Source organism: Coenobita brevimanus, chromosome 106 (assembly GCF_032717465.1).
Source record: "Coenobita brevimanus isolate Jiangsu-jjx chromosome 106, ASM3271746v2, whole genome shotgun sequence".
Classification (NCBI taxonomy): Eukaryota; Metazoa; Arthropoda; class Malacostraca; order Decapoda; family Coenobitidae; genus Coenobita; species Coenobita brevimanus.
Genome location: NC_137059.1, coordinates 12,811,334 through 12,828,710, shown reverse-complemented (window position 1 = coordinate 12,828,710; position 17,377 = coordinate 12,811,334). Strand labels below are relative to the sequence as shown.

At 40.5% G+C, this 17,377-nt stretch overlaps 1 protein-coding gene across 1 annotated transcript in view; it reads right to left on the bottom strand.

Annotated features, from left to right (window-relative positions):
• The window catches only part of LOC145416430 (uncharacterized), a 657,995-nt gene that overhangs the window by 213,897 nt on the left and 426,721 nt on the right, over positions 1-17,377 (bottom strand). Inside the window, exon 18 of the mRNA XM_080285378.1 lies at positions 5,927-6,106. Coding sequence (XP_080141504.1) covers positions 5,927-6,106 — 180 coding nt within the window. The remainder of the gene's footprint in view (positions 1-5,926; positions 6,107-17,377) is intronic.

Sequence of the window (17,377 nt, the reverse complement as noted above, 5' to 3'; positions counted from 1 at the left end):
CCAAGGCGACATCACACATCCCTGTCGCAGCCCCACTCTCACGGGAAACCAATCACTCACAGCATTTCCCACTCTTACACACGCTCTACTATTTACATAAAAACTTTTCACCCCTTTTAGTAACCTACCATAAAGTCCATACAATCTTAAAACAGTCCACAAAGCCTCCCTATCAATTCTATCATACGCTTTCTCTAAATCCATAAATGCCCAAAACACATCCTTGCCTTTCGCTAAATACTTTTCACACACTTGTCTCACAGCAAACACCTGATCAACGCATCCCCTCCCTCTCCTAAAGCCACACTGCTCATCACTAATCACTCCCTCTGTACCCTCTCTAACTCTCATAATTAACACTCTACCATACACTTTACCTACAACACTCAACAGACTTATACCCCTAAAGCTAGTACATTCATACTTATCACCCTTGCCTTTATACAACGGGACCACACAAGCACTTGCCCAGTCAATTGGCACCATACCTTTCTCAAAGCACACATTCAATAATCTTACTAACCAGTCAACAATAGTCACTCCACCACCCTTCAGGCATTCCACAGCACACCCATCCATACCTGCAGCTTTCCCTGTTTTCATCTCCTTTACTGCCTTCTCCACTTCCTCCTTCGTGATCAAAGAATCATTCAACTCTCCCAACACATTTATTCCTTGCACCCTTCTATCTGCCACAATCTCAGCCACCCTTTCCTCCTCTACATTTAACAATCTTTCAAAATACTCTGCCCATCTCTTCCTTACTGCATTAATCTCAATTAACATCCTTCCATCCTCTGCTTTTACTCGTTCTTCCTTCCCAGACTCTCCCTTTCGCACCCTTTTCACCTCCTTCCAAAACATTTTCTTATTCTGTTGAAAATTCTCTGTCAGCCGCCTACCCCACCTCTCATCTGCTGCCACTTTAGCATCACGCACAGCCCTTCTCGCTCTATTCCTCTTTTCCTTATACCTTTCATATGACATCTCATCCTTCCTCTGCAGCCACACTTCATATGCACGTCTCTTCTCAGCCACAGCCATACTTACTTCCTCGCACCACCATTCACTTCCTTTTCTTACACCACCACCCACACGTCTCACACCACACACCTCTTCTGCATGCCCCACCACAGCACTCTTAAACAACTGCCATTCCTCCTCCACGCTGCCATTTTCCCGATCTTTCACTGCGTTCCACTCATCTTTCAATTTCTCCTGATACTCTATCTTTTTCTCTCTTTTATCCAACTCACTCACTTTCAAAACCTCCCTGCCACACCTAACCCTCCTAGCTCTCACCCATCTCTTACCTACTCTTAACTTTCCCTCCACCAGGTAGTGGTCAGACATACCTCCACCCTCCCCTCTCAGAACTCTCACATCCAACAATCTTCCTATTACATTCCTAGACACAACCACATAGTCCATCAAGGCTCTATCAACAACCCTTCCACCCTCCTGTCTCACCCATGTATACTTATAAATATCTTTCTTCTCAAACAGCGTATTCCCAATCACCATCTCTCGCTCAACACACATTGCTATCATTCGTTCCCCATTTTCATTTCTTCCAGGCACACCATGCATACCAACTACGCCTTCAACTGCTACATTTCCCACTCTAGCATTCAGATCTCCCATCATTACCACATTCACATTCGCTCCAAAACTCTGCAGACACTTATCAACGTCATTCCAGAAAGACTCCCTCTCTTGTTCATCCCTTTCACTACCAGGCCCATATGCACTCACAAACACCCACAACTCACGTTCAAATTTCGCTTTCACCCACATCAGTCTCGATGACACCTCCTTCCATTCAATCACACACTGCTGTACTTCCGGACTCACTAACAAGGCCACACCTTCTCTTGCCCTTCCTCTATCAACACCTGACAATCTTCCATTCACACTTCCAAACATATATTCCCCCTTCCCTTTCATCTTCGTTTCACTCAAAGCTAACACATCCAACTTTCTTCTCACAAACATTCTCCCAATCTCCTCCCTTTTAGCCTCAATTGTACTACATCCACGCACATTCATAGACCCAATCTTCAGGGTACGGGGATAACTCCATCCCCCATCCCTTTCTCTGGCCTGTCTCTTTTTAGGAACTAAAAAACAGAGGAGGGGGTCCCTAGTCCCCTCACCCCGCCCCTTTTAGTCGCCTTTTACGACACGCAGGGAATACGGTGGCAGTATTCTTCCTAACACAACCTGGCCACAGAGTAGTAGTACCACCCCATAGTGCGGCCAGGTTGTGTTCCCCCCGCCACAGGGGGTGTGAAGAAATAACACTGGAATAATCTAATGTAGAACTAGAGGAGAAAGCCTGAGGAAAGAGATCTGCTTTTTCAGTAGAAGAAACAGCTGCAGAGCCTTCAGAGCAGAAAAGAGGAGGGAAGGATGATCAAGTAAAGTTGTTAGCGAGGTTTTTTGGGAAAACTGCCAAAAGAAGTGGGAAGAACCTGAGTCCAAGAATTCAGAACATTTGGTACGTATGAGGTTATTCTTAGCAGAGTGGAGAACAGACTTAGCATGGTTCTGGGCAGAAACATAAAAGAGATGAGATTCACGGGTAGGTTGGCTCTGCTACATTTTGTAGGTCTTTTGGTTGTGGACAGCATTAAAACAGGCGTGAGTAAAGTAATTTTTTTTTTTTTTTTTTTTTTTTTCATTAGTGACAGGATAAGAAAAGGGAATGAATGCTTCCATGCCCGAGAGAAAAACTTCTGTAGTGCATGAGGCACACTCAGATGGCTCTCAACCATGGAAGCAATAATCATTCCAGGGAAAATCACGAAGTACTGCCTGAAAGCTTCCCAATCAGAAGCTCCAAATTGCCACAGGTGCCATCTCCTGGGAGAGTACACAGGTCTTACTTGAGTGATAGGATAGGTTAAGGTGATAGGGCTGTGACTGGGGGAGCCTAACAGAGTAAGCAGAAGAACTAGTTGTAAGAAAGAGGCTAAGTGTGTTGGAACTATCTCCAATGCAGTCAGCGATATGCTTTGGGTGCTGTAGAAGCTGCTCTAGATCATTAAGGTTAGAAAAAATGGAGGCTTGTTTGCCAGGTGGCTCAGTGAAAGGAGAGGAGAGCCAAAGGTGGTGGTAAACATTTGAGTCACCTAGAATGGAGATTTCAGAGAAAGGAAAAATTGATAGGATATGTTCCATCTTCGAGATAAGATAAACAAGGAATTTTTCAAGGTCAGCAGAATTAGGCCATTAGTAAATATTTACTTAGATATATTTACTTTAGATATATTTACTTAGAGAATGACAGGATAGCCAAACCCAGGGAATATAGAATTCAGAAGATTCAAGTTCAGGATAACAAGAGCAAGATATGTTGTCATGTACATACATACACACAACAGCCACCTTTGGCTCTGATGTGAATATAGAGAATGTAGAAAGATACAGAGAAGAGTTTGCTATCAGTCATCCTAAACAACTGAGTCCCAGTGAGGATAAGAAGGTGAGGATTGGAGGAAGAGAGGTGGTGTTCAACAGAGAGAAAATTAGAGAAAAGGCAACAATTGTTTCAGAAATGAACAAAGAGTGAGTCAGACAATGGCTCCATGCATTTCATTTGATCATCACTGGGACAGGGGCAGCTAGCAGGGACTTTTATGGTTCCTCACCCTCCCTCCAAGGCTCCAAGGATGGTTGTTGAGATGCCATTTTGCTGAATTTAGAATAGGATGTGTGGTGTGTAATGTGCATGTAGTTTGTTGACAGCTGAAGGAAAGTGTATGTGACAGCATACTGTCCTACTCTCTGTGTTACTGAAATGCTGAAAAAGCTCAGCAAAGGGGGAATGATCAGAAGCTAGCCCCGAGGACTGATGAAACAGGAGCTCCAGCTCTCGCTGTCCCCAGCTTACCATCCACTTTGGGAGTATTACCCTGTTCAACTGCTGTTCCAGTCTACTCCCTGGTTAATTTTAACTTGCTAACAGATCATACTCTGTTCCTTCAACCTTCCTTTAAATATTCTAGTAGCCTATACAGTTACAGTACTCTACTTTTATATTATTGGCAGGTCCATACTTCACAATACTGTACTAAATTTTACATCTATTTTAAGAACTTTCTCTCTTTATACCTCTTATTAACCATGCATTCATAACAAAGCAAAAAGCGATTCTTCACTGATTTAATCAAAATTCACTTATCATCCTAAACATTTTCTCTCGACAAGCTTATTCTTAAATTATGATGAAGATGAAGCAGAAGAGATGACAGTGATCAGCTAAATACAGTAGGCTGTATCACCTTACTGTCATATAATTCATTTTCATTTGTTTATTAAGGCTTCGAAACACTTGCATGCATCAGCCTTTGACAATATTGCCACCTGATATGCCTCTCCACACTGCTTGATCACAAGCAGCCACTCTGTTCAGTCTCTCATTCCTAAGAGCACACTCCATGACTTCATCCCAAGTCTTTTTCCGTCTGCCCCAGACAACTCTGCTTTTAGTGTTCACACATTTTACCCTCCACACCTAGCTGTCATCCCCATCCTTTCCATCAATGTCCAAACCACCTCAACCTACCCCTTCTCACTAACAATAATATCAGTACATTCAAGTCTCATCATTCCTTTCAACTCTTCATTCACAATCTTAGCTCCCCTAGGTCTGTCATTCAAGGCCACAATGCACATCCATTTAATCATCATCATCTCAGCACATTTGAGCCCATAAATATTCTCCTCCTTTACTACTTAAGTCTCACTACCGCACAGCATCACACTCCTAACACAAGCAGCATACAAGGACACCATAGTATGAAAGGGAGAACTTCTCAGTGTCAGAAGGGGTAACAGCTCCCTAATCTTCTTCCAACTACTTCTTTCACTTAGCTACCAAGCTAGCTCCAACCCTACCTCTAACACGTATGTCCCCAGAATAGCAAAACTCATCCACACACTCAAGCAACTCTCCAGCAAGATTAACCTTTTCCTATCTCTCTGCCTCTGCATGCTGTTCCCCTCAAACCCCATGCATAGTAAGCATTATTTTGCAGCCTATCTCTAATACCACTCCATCTCTTATGCACCCACATATCACAAACATCACACAAGATGGAGTTATTTCCCATGCTCATATGGCAAACTGGGCATAACCATACTCCTGCTTGGACAGTACTGCCACCTGTCCTAAATGTCATCACTTTTTTTTTTTTTTAACAAGATGAACAGAGGAAGGAAAAACAAATTTAAAAAAGTAAGCCATAAGAAAGATTACAAATGTCCTCCATTAATAACAATTCTGTAACAGCTGGGCTTGAACTGCTGCAGGTTGAATTTTTGGGGAAGCAAGTTCCATAGATATCCAGTTCGGGGAATATATGAATTCTGATCGGCAGAAGTTCTGCAATATGGCAATGTGACAGTCCAGTCATCAGCACTACCTGATGCCCATGCAGCATGGGGGAAGGTGACGAGAGGTGGCACAATGGATGCAACTTTGTCTGAGCATTTGCCATAAAAGTACCTGCAAAATATTGCAAGGAAGGCAACATTTCTTCTTACTTGTAGGGTAGGTAATTCATTTGTTATTGCAGGGTTACTAATAATTCTTATAGCTTTGTACTGAATTTTGTCCAGTGCAACCTCTCCCTTTCACTGATCCACCTGGTGAACAAGCCTACATCTTTTCCATCCTTAATGACCTAGAGCAGCTTGTACAGCACCCTACACGTATCCCTGACCGCCTTGGAGAGAGCTCCAACATACTTGATCTCTTCCTTACAACTAATCCTTCGGCTTACACTCTTAACTTTTTCTCTCCATTGGGCTCCTCTGATCACAACCTTATTACCTTAATCTCTCTTATCACTCATGATCTGATCCTGAGATCTATTAAACCTAAAGGCAAGCACATGATCAAATGTGATACTGCACCTACCTGCCATGATGCAGTAAGTTGGCCGGGTCCACTTGGTGTGAGAGTTAGGTTTGTGGGGTTGTGAGCTGGGGGTAGGCCTGGGGAGGCACACTCATCAGTTGAATCACTGGGGTCAGAGCGGCCTACACGGTTTACCGCAATAATACGAAAACTGTAGTTCATCCCAGGGCTCAGGTCCACCTGTTCATGGTAGTATAAGAATATTCCTGTTGTATATGTAATACTGAAATACAACATACAGGTACATGAAATAATGACTACATTTAAAGTACTTGAAATAATACTTATTGAATCCACACAAAACAAACAAAAAATCATCATCTTACAGTAAATGTTGGACTGTACATTTGAATGAAACCTTTAATCACTGAGTAAAATTACTTGTTAGACATCATACTGTACAGCATTATCGTAGTTTTCTTTTTTTTTTAATATAAAAAGAAAAAATATCCATGACAGCCTGGATTTACTGTATATTACAGTACAGTATACTATAATTACTCTTCAACTACAAGGTACATGGCTTACACAGTGTAGCATAAATCTTAACAAATATTCTATGATGGATGAATTTGCTTGTATGAGTGCGTGGTAGCTGGTGAGTGGCGAGGTGACCCCCGGGCCTGCTGAAGCATGCAAGACGGAGGTGCGTGTGTACTTACTCGAGCCAAGGTGTTGAAGCGGGGCTAGGCCACACCGGGAGGAGGGAGAGGGGGAGGAAAGGGAGTAAAGAGGTGAGAGTGAGTATAATGTTAGTCTAAGGTAGGTCCTGAGGTAAAGTGGGAGGAGAGAGGCCAGAGAAGTTGTCATGTACTTTGTATAAAACTCAATGGGACTAAAATGTCTTTTCTTTCTGTACTGTATTGTGATAAATGGGAATTTCTTATTTCTGGCATTAATGCTGGAATGCAGCAAGGAAAGGGGGTCAGTATTTTCTTTACACAGCTATGTGTATTTGTTCTGTCCTTAGGAGCTCCTCTGTTCATAAAATAGCAGTGAATATTGTGGAATTATGTCGAAGGGCGATTTACTCAACTGAATAATAAGACAGGGGTTTTAATATACCTGGACATGCTCAGTTAACAACAAAAACATTGCTATTTAGATTTGGGAGGGGAGTTTTATGTTGATGTTAAGATGTTCAAAATTTACATTTTACGGAATTCTGGCATTTCAAATTTTTGGATGGGACTGAGAGATTGGGCAGTTTGGGTTACAGGGCTCCAGGATGGAGGATGAGGGTTATGAGGGAGGAAGAGGATTAAATTAAATAAGGATAAATTTATGATGAGAGTAAACAATGTGCCTCCAATCCACACACCACATCAAAAGTGGAGCTCAAAATAATAGTAAGTCTAAAAAAATAATAATGAATGGATTATACGAATTTTGCGGGGTACAACATATGAGAAAAACTGGCCATGATAGAAGGTACAGGAATAGAAGACATATTTGCATAAACTCTAAAACCTATTCAGTCTAGACATAGAAGTGCAATAACTGAAGGGGCTAAATGTTAAATAAGCACTTGAGAAATATGATCATGAAGAATATTAAGCTTCATAATTCATGAATCTAACATCTAAGATTCTATTTACAAATGGCAAAATACACATAGTAGCAAGTTAATGACAATACAGTATTAGCAAGTATTCTATACTGCTTAAGCTATAAAAAATTGATTAAAAATCTATTATTACAATACTACTTAAAAAAAGACTACTGTTCCAAAATATATTCACCTACTGGAAGGTCAGATATGTGGTAATAAATAAAAATTAAGAATAAAATAAAACTATAGATAAATTTTGCTAAAATAAATTAATTACAATACTCTGCAAATAGTAAATACAAACTAAATTAAAATACAGACAAATGGCTAATATCAAACAATCTACCATAAGGAGGAGTGTGACTACATGGAAAACAGTTAATGTTACTCTGAGATGGTAACTTGCTTTTTCGTCTTTTATACAATAAGATTTAAAACTTACATTTTTTTTAAAAATCCATTACACTATCGTATCTTTTCTAATTCCTATGAGATGATCATTGTCGGCATCTAAAGAGACAAACTGCCTCTGACAATGATAACAAGCACAGTGTTAAGTGACAGGACCATCTTGGCTTCTCCATGTGCAAGAAAAATGGTACTGTAATTCCACAGCGCTTCATAATTAAGAATCTTCCTCCACATTTTAATGTGAAACGGTGGGTTTGTGGCAGGTGGATGGTGCAAAAGCCATTGTCAACCTAGGTCCAAACTGGACTGATGTTGTCATCTACAGTGTGTGGCCCAATCATTCTTCTTGTCCTGACCACCATACATGAAGTGGTCTGAGGTTTTCTTCGTATGTACTTTCCACATAGCAACAATCAGGATTATGTTTTTTTTTTTTTTTTTTTTTTTTTTTTTTTTTTTTCCCCAGTGCTATAACTTATTCTTCTGATTTTCTACCAGCATCATATATGATTGTATAATTCTCTAAATACCGAAGCATGTTAGTGCAGTGCTGTGTTATGTCTTGAATGTGGCTCACCTCTAAGCACCCACAGTGATTTAACATATTTATTATCATGATGTAATTCCCACTGGAACATCTTTCCAAGGAACTATGGGCCCTGTGGTTGCAACAAGGGATAGCCACACAGGCAACCCAGGATACAATTTGTCATTCAAATTTCTTTTCCTTTAGTGTTGTTGTCATACTTTTCTTGGAGGTAGGACAATTAACTTGGAAGGCATCATTTCTGGTTTTGCTAGAGTTTGTCATCTGATTGACTGTGTGAATGACGATTATAACAATACAATGTTGATGATGATGATGATGATGATGATGACAAGGACAATAATAGTGATGATGATGATGACAATAACGGTGATGATGATGATGATGATCTTAACTTTATTCATACCAGAACACAAATGCCCTATTCCTTGGATTGAAATGACGTTTACGAACTCCAACTCACTTTCCCTCCTATATTATTCGTGGTTGTGGAGGCTTTTTCAGTAAATGGTTTTCCCATCTGAGGTATATCAACCCAGCTGTCCTCCATGTCGCAGCCATGGTAATATTTTGGAGCATTAAGATTCAAGAATGGTTGGTTCACACACTGTAATGGTATCTTTTGCCTGTTTAGATTAGAGCTAACATCATTCCTTACCCCACCTGTTGGTATAGCCTGTTTATTTCCGATGACCTTTATGAGGAATCTCTTATGAACTTATCAGAGTTAAAGCAATTCTGTATGGCACTGACTTTGGGCAAAACTGAAAGTCCTCTCAGCAATCCCTATGCTTGCTATGGCACTCAGTGGCAAAAATGCCCCTTTTCCTCAGGTAGCTCCAAAATCTTCAGGAGAATCAATTAGTTCTTATTTCCAGTAAATCTGTGGGAGTCATTAATGTCCACAGTTTTACTGGCTTCCTTAGAATCTGATGTTTTGCTAGTAAAAAATAAATAGTGTCGCCAAAAATATCATTCTTCAATGTTACTAGCAAATGAGAAAGTACAACTATCACAGTCCCTCATTTTCACAAAAATAATTACTGTATATGAAAACATATAATTCTTTTCTAAAACTAATACTGTACTAGTAAGCCTTTTATGTTTTAAAATTAAATGGATATAGTCAGTATCTATCATGCTCGAAAATGACCGTCTCCATATCAATGGAGGGTAAGAGATATGGATGCATTTATTTGCATGTCATTCCTCAACAGCCAGAGATTTGAAAAAGCTTGAAATAATTTTTGACACTCCTCTTCAGCACACCTCACTCCTCCAATTAAATGAGCTAGACTGGCAAAGGCACAAAGTACATTATTACATGAAGCGAAGCTCTAGTGTTATGTAAAACTTTCATAAATTAATTAAGGAACTTACACTACAGAACAATATTACTGAAAAATATTACTGAACTTCATATACTGCTACAGTATGCAATCAATAATGGATAAATTTTGCAGCAATTAACATAATGCAGTATAATCTGTACTCTTAATAATATAGATTCTGAAAATAAGTAGGAAAGCGGGCATTTCAGATAAAATAAAGACTGAAAGAAAAAAGGGACACAGACCAGTACTCTTTACAGCACAATGTAACAAAAACAGATGTTATAATTTCCAGTACTGTAATAATGACAACATTTGGCTGCTGATGTAGCTGCTGTTTTTTAACCCTGGTCTGCCCAACTGAACATACCCATCGCCCACAGATAAACAACTGCTTCAGTGGGTTTGTCCAACTGGATCAGTACAGTATATGCACCATTTAGGGATTCAGTGCCCTCCTTTGTGGTAGACAGCACCCTACCAGGGTTGAACCAGGATCTTTCTCACAACGAGGTGCAAGGAAATATGAGAAGTTTTAGTTCTTGGGTAGATTTTGCAGCTGCTCCATCTAGGGTGCACAGCACCACCATGTGTAGGCTCCTCATTAACACTTGACATCTGGTATAGTATTACATTGCACATACAATACTGTCACATAATAAGCGATTATAAATCCAGATAAGACCCACAAATTACACAGAAGTCTATTTTTTCGAAACTTCAATACAGTACAATACTGAGACCAAATTTTGACAAACTTACAATTGAGCCACCCTTTACTATGTGAAGATATCATTACTGCAGCAGTATTGTCATAATTATGGAATGAAAATTAATCAGGACAAGGCAAAAGTCTTTGTTATAGGGGAGCGCAGTGATAGTTCGGCCAGGAGGATGGTTCGGCCACTGGCCCTCCTGAATAATGTAGGGGACCTAGATCATTGAGATTTCACATGAAGTTGCGTGATCTTGCTGACAGATGGTATATGTGTTTTTGTTTTGGTTGGCCGGGAAACAGCAACGTCAGGTTAGATTTTATGATTTTTCATGACCCCTATGTACTTTTTCGGTGATCCAACGTAAGCAGTAGCTCCATTAATACTTCAGGGTTGTTATCCATATATAGTGCAAATATCATTTATTGTCTATAGGTGACGTGAGAGTAGATAACACTCGAACAGCTTATGAACTCTGGGTTTCGGGGCGCCATGTGTACATCTTTATACATGGGGGATGATTCGGCCACTTGAAGTGAGGGATGGTTCGGCAGGGTTGCCAGGTGGCCGAACCATCCCTCATAATTATCTAATGATTTATTTTCTTTATTTGATGATTTTTTTCTATCTGTCTATCTATCTTTATACCTAGGCTGCTTCCCCCAAGGAAAGGGAGGTAGCCGAGACAGGACGACACACTCCCCATTTACTCATCCATTCAACCACTCATTCGCATCTTTGCCCCAAAGGGGAGAACGGACTGGTCCTCACCGCACCACACCGCACAAGGGTCAACTGCGCAATGCACTCAGTAACATCCGCAGCAGGGCCCAACAGCAGAGCTGGTTTACCCCTGCCACATCATAACAGACTCATCCCCTTACCTTTTTTCTATAAAATTACATATTCTCTCTCTCTCTCTCTCTCTCTCTCTCTCTCTCTCTCTCTCTACTTTCCCTCAGAAATTGATGAAGCTTCTGTTTCAAGAATCGTTATAATTGGAGTATTACCTGAACCAGTTTCACAAAGCACTAAGCGAAGGCAAAGGTATTACAACTTTGGATTTTTGTTTCACTGAATTTAAAATGCGTTAAGAGTAAACAGCATGTAAGAGAAGTGGCTTTCATTTGACTCGGATATTTTCTTTCACAAAATTATAGTTTTATTTTATCTGAGATAGGCAAGAGTAGAGCCATTTAATTTCATTATAAGGAGATTGTTTGTTACTTGTTTCATTAAAAGGAGATTGTTTAGGTAAAAATAAATCCAATAAATCATGTCAGCACAGATGAAAATTTGATTCTTAATTTTTCTACTGTATCTAATCTTTAATTGAGCCCCAGAGACAAGTGGCCAAATCATCCCACATGGTGGCCGAACCATCCAACGCCAGTGGCCGAATCATCCACACCAAGAGGGATGGTTCGGCCATTTTGGAGACCTTAAGAGTTTGGATTACTGCCAAGAAATGTCGTAAGTTTAAGAACTGACAATAGCACACAAAAGAGCCAAAAGATGTGGCTTCCTCTTGGAATAAGCAGATTTTAAGAATTTCTTAAACTTTATTTATTACGATTTTTTTTCGAAAAAGTGGCCGAATCATCACCGCCCTCCCCTATATGGGTACGCTCGAAAATGCTGAGATATTACATATGAATGACTTTACGATTGAACACTGCTCCAGTTATGAATAATTGGGCTCATCTTTCACCTGCGATGGTTCAGTGTCCACGGCGGTCAAAATTCATGTGCAGGATAAAATATGTCATGACTTTAAGTTTGTATAGTTTATTAAGTAGAACAATAATGTAACATTTATTGTAGAGCAATGGGTATTTGATGCAGCACATATGTCATCGCTCCTGCAGGGTGTGAGTCTCAGGATGATGCAGACTTAAAGCCAGTGATAAAATTGTACAACTGGCCATTAAAACAACTATTAGGGGTAACAAGAACCATTTCAAACCAGGTGTCCTATGTTGAGTGAGGTTGCCCATCACTATCCGACTTAGTTAAACAAAAATTCTTTTGTAACATGTGGACTGAAAGAACTAACCGCACTGATGATTCACTGTCATTTGCTGTGACTGCTATTATTAGTACCATCACTTCGAGTTGAAAATATATTAGAGATTTAACTAGAAATAGACCAGTAAATGAAAGCAGTGTCATGGCAAACATACATTTTTCTATCTTCCAGTCAAACTCACCGAGGTGTTTAGTTTACAAGGATATTCCAAGATTTTTGGTTTATGATATCTTTAAGGTCAAAGACTGTGTAAATGAATCTCACAGAATATCCTTTACACATTTCCGAGTGTCGGCTTACTCACTGGCGATAGAAAATGGACACTAGAACAGGAGGGGGCGTGGCCGCCTTCCGGTCAAGAAGCGCTTGTGTGTTTATGGACAACTATCCAGACTAAAAGACATGTACAGGACTGTACACTCACACAAAATATGAGACAAACCAATCAATTCAGTACTCCAGAAAGCTTATTTTCAGACAGATTCTCACATGACATAGCCTGCAAAATTTTCCACGATATACTAAAACTCTTACCAGTGTAACAGTAAATCATGCTTTCAAGAAGTATTGTTTTGTGTGGACTACAGTTTCAATTTACTGAAGCTGTATTCCTAAAAATATCACCAGTTTCCTCGTGTTATTATTGTATTATTGTATTGTAGGCAGAATATAAGAAGTGGAGGAACGATTGAATAAATATGGATTGGAGCATATAGGGGATGTGGAACGTGTGTGCAAGATATTCACAGAAGAAATATGTGCAGCATGTGAGGTGGTGTGTGGGATGAAGAGAAGACGAAGAGGGGTGCAAGGAACAGCATGGTTGGAATGAAGAGGTGAGATAGGCTGTGGCACAAAAGAAAAAAAATCATATAATGAATGGATGAGGAATAGGGGCTTGGAAGAAGTTGTGAGACGGAAGAGAGAGTTTTATGTCGAAAGGAAGAGAGAGGTGAAAAGATTAGTAAGAGAGAGTAAGAAGAGAGTGGACGAGGAATTTGGAAGGAATCTGAGTGTAAAGTGGAGGGACTGTAAGAAAATGTTCTGGAAAGAGGTAGAGAGTTAGACAGGGTGGCAATGAAGTTAGTAGGGGAGTGAAAGATAAAAATGGCAGATTACTAGTGGAGAAGGGAGAAAAAGTGAGCAGATGGAGAGAACACTTTAAGGAATTGTTAAACATAGAGAATGAAAGAATGCAAATATAATTGCTGGGGAATGGCTGGGAGAGGAAGGGAGGTAAGAAGACAGGAAGAAATCAGTATGGTGGAAGTTGTAGAAGCATTGAAGAAAGTGAAAATGGGGAAAGCCCCAGGAATTGATGGAGTGTGTGGTAAAATGCTGAAGCATAGGGGAGAGATAGTAGTGGAATGGATGTGGAAGATGTGCAGATTGGCCTGGCAGGAAGGTAGAGTCCTGGAGGATTGGAAGTCAGGTATAATTATTCCCTTGTACAAAGGGAAAGGGGAAAAAGAAGTGTATGGTAATCATAGGGGCATTTGTCTTCTTAGTGTAATAGGAAAAGTATATGGTAGGATACTTATTGACAGAGTTAGGGAAATAACAGAGGAATTAGTTGGAGAAGAACAGGGAGGTTTTAGGATGGGAAGAGGTTGTGCAGATCAGATATTCATCCTTAGATCTTTAGTGGAAAAGTTTCTAGAGAAGGGAAAGAAGTTGTATGTGGTCTTCATGGATTTGGAGAATGCATATGACAGGGTGGATAGACAAGGATTGTGGAAAGTAATAAGAATATATCGAGTGCATGGGAAGTTGCTGAATGCTGTGAAGAGTATGTAAGAGGATGCTAAGGCTGAGGTGCGTGTTCATAGTGAACTGAGTGAATTTTTCTATTTGAAGGTTGGGTTGAAACAGGGATGTGTCATGTCTCCATGGTTGTTCAATTTGTAAATGGATGGGGTGATAAAAAAGATACAAGGTAGGGAAGTGGATGTTGGAGTGGCTCTAATGAGAGAGGGAAGTGTTAGGAAACTCCCTGTACTGTTGTTGATTGCAGATGTTACTGTGTTGTTATGTGAAGACGAAGGGGAGTTGCAAGGCTTGGTGGATCAGTTTGGGAGAGTGTGTAAAAAACGGAATCTATAGGTGAATGAAGGGAAAAGTAAAGTTATGATCTTCGAGAGAAGTGAAGTCAGTGAATGTACAGTGAGGTTGGATGAGGAGGAAATGGAAAATGTGCGTACGTTTAAGTACTTAGGTAGTGTGATGAGTAAGGATGGAAGTTTGGAGGGTGCAGTGCTTGAAAGGGTACAACAAGGAAGAATGGGTGCTGGTTCCTTGAAAGCAGTGATAAGAAACAGGGAAGTGAGCATGGAAGTTAAAAAGTTACTACATGACAGTATTGTGATACCAACTCTAACATATGGAAGTGAAGCTTGGACCTTGTTGGAGGGACACAAATCAAGAGTGATAGCAGTGTAAATGAGTTATTTGAGAGAAGCCTGTGGAGTCACATGGAGAGACAGACTGACAAATGAGGATGTGAAAGAGTGTTGTAGCGTGGATGTGGATGTGATAGGAAATGTTATGAGAAACACACTGCTGTGGTCTGGCAATGTGGAGAGGATGGAGAGTAAGAGACTGACGAGGAGAGTGTATGTGAATGAGGTGGAGGGGGAGAGAGGGAGGGGGAGGCCAAGGATGAGATGGAGGGATGGAGTGGAGAGGTATATGAGAGAGGGGGGTGTGAGCTGGAAACAGGGCAGTGAAATCGCTGGGGACAGGGCGACATGGAGAGGATTTGTTTGTGGCCACCCCGTATGGGATTAGGGCGTCTGGCAATAGATAGATAGATAGTATTTGTATAAACTGTCATTACTGTAGGCTGTGGTCAATAAAACATCTATCTATCTATCCATATATCTACACCCTCTTCCCCCCCAAAAAGACCATGGCCATTTGCCTTCATCCCAGAAAAGGTGACCTTACTCCCAGAAGAGGTGGCCACACATGAATTGCCTCCATGTCACCCTATCCTTTGCCATCAGGCTACCCTTTCTCCAACTCACATCCTCCTCCTACATACCTCTCCACATCATCCCTCACTCACATATACCTGTACGCTCCTAGTCAATCTCTCATCTTTCCTTCTCTGTATGGCCAGAAATGAATATACAGTACACACACACACATATATATATATATATATATATATATATATATATATATATCCAACCTCACTCTGCATTCAGTGGCTTCACTTCTCTTGAAGACCACAACTTTACTTTTCCCTAGATTCTGTTTCCTACATACTCTCCCAAACTCATTCACCAAGCCTTGAAGTTCCCCTTCGTCTTCACCTAACAATATCATCGGCAAACAACAGGAGAGGAAGTTTTTAAACGCTGCCCTCTCTCATTAAGGCTACTCCACTGCCCTACTTTGTATCTCTTTTATAACTCCATCTGGATACAGACTGAACAACCATGGACTCATCGACTTGAAGAAGTCAAGGAGTACAATTACTTGGGGCAAATACTAAAACTAATGAAAGATTAAGCAACGTTGGGTCTGGTTAGTACTTGGATGGGTGACCGCCTGGGAACACCAGATGCTGTTGGCATAACTCCCTACATGTCAAGTGAGGTTGGTGGAGGATTAGTGCCCCTCCCTGTAAAACAATTAACTCTAAGCCCTTGGCCACCCTGTTTGGGATACATGGCATCTGGCAATGAATGAATGAATGAAAAATACTAAAACTAATGAAAGATTATGATAACAGAATAAAAAGACGCATTACAATTGGGTGGAAAGCATTCAGTAAACACAGAGACACCAAGAAAAGTAGCTTGCCAGTAGGTATGAGCGGAAAGTATATAACGAATGTATAATCCCAGCTATGACACAGTCGTGAGACCTAGAAACTGACAAAATCGATGGAAAATCAACTAACCCGTCCTCAAAGAGCAATGGACGGGACAATGTTGGGAATATCTTTTTAAGAGACAGGAAAAGATCAACTTCGGTGAGAGAGAAGACTAGAGTCAAAGTTATGAAAGAACAGAAATGGAAGTGGGCAGGTCATCCAGCAAGAATAAGGGATAACCGATGAAGGAAGAGGCTGACTGACTGGACTCTAAGAGCTTGTGGGTGTAGCAGAAAAAGGCCAGATAGGAGGTGGGGATGAGATAGAGAAGTTTGCAGGCAAAACCTGGCAGAGACTGGCCCAGTCATTGAATTCATGGGGAAGGTTGAGGGAAGCCTTTGTTCAGCAGTGGACTTACATTGGCTGATGATGATAATGATGATGATGATGATATATATAAAAAAGAGGAAGTGTAAAGACAACTACAGATACATGCAGGTTCTCAGAAGATGCAATATGATTTAAGAAACATCTTAACCATATTCTCCATTACAATCATGGTTTCAAGTGAAGAGTATCTTACAGGCCATAATTTGTTTTACAAAATGCATTCTGTGGTTATGAAAACCTGAATAGCCATGAGAAAAGGGGAGATGTTAACTTCTTTCCAGGCACAGAGGCGTGACAGATCTAACAGTATAGGTTCATCATCATCATCGTCATCATCATCATCGCAGCACCGTCATCATCATCATAATCTTACAATATTCGCAACTAATGATGGAGTGAAGAATGATCCAGAAACAAAGAAGGAGAAAGCATAAGTGTGGACGAACTTCTAACAGCGTTCCCCCATCTACTTTTCTTACAGCAGTGCTTCATACACGCCAGTCAGATAGCCATTTCACTGTCATGAGTCATGCTAAACTTCTGTCATGTGTTTCTTTATTCTTAATTATTTCATCCAATTTGATCCCTGGTTAGTTCTTTAGTTTTATCAACTTCCATACTCCATTCTTCACTTACTCATCTACCATGTCCA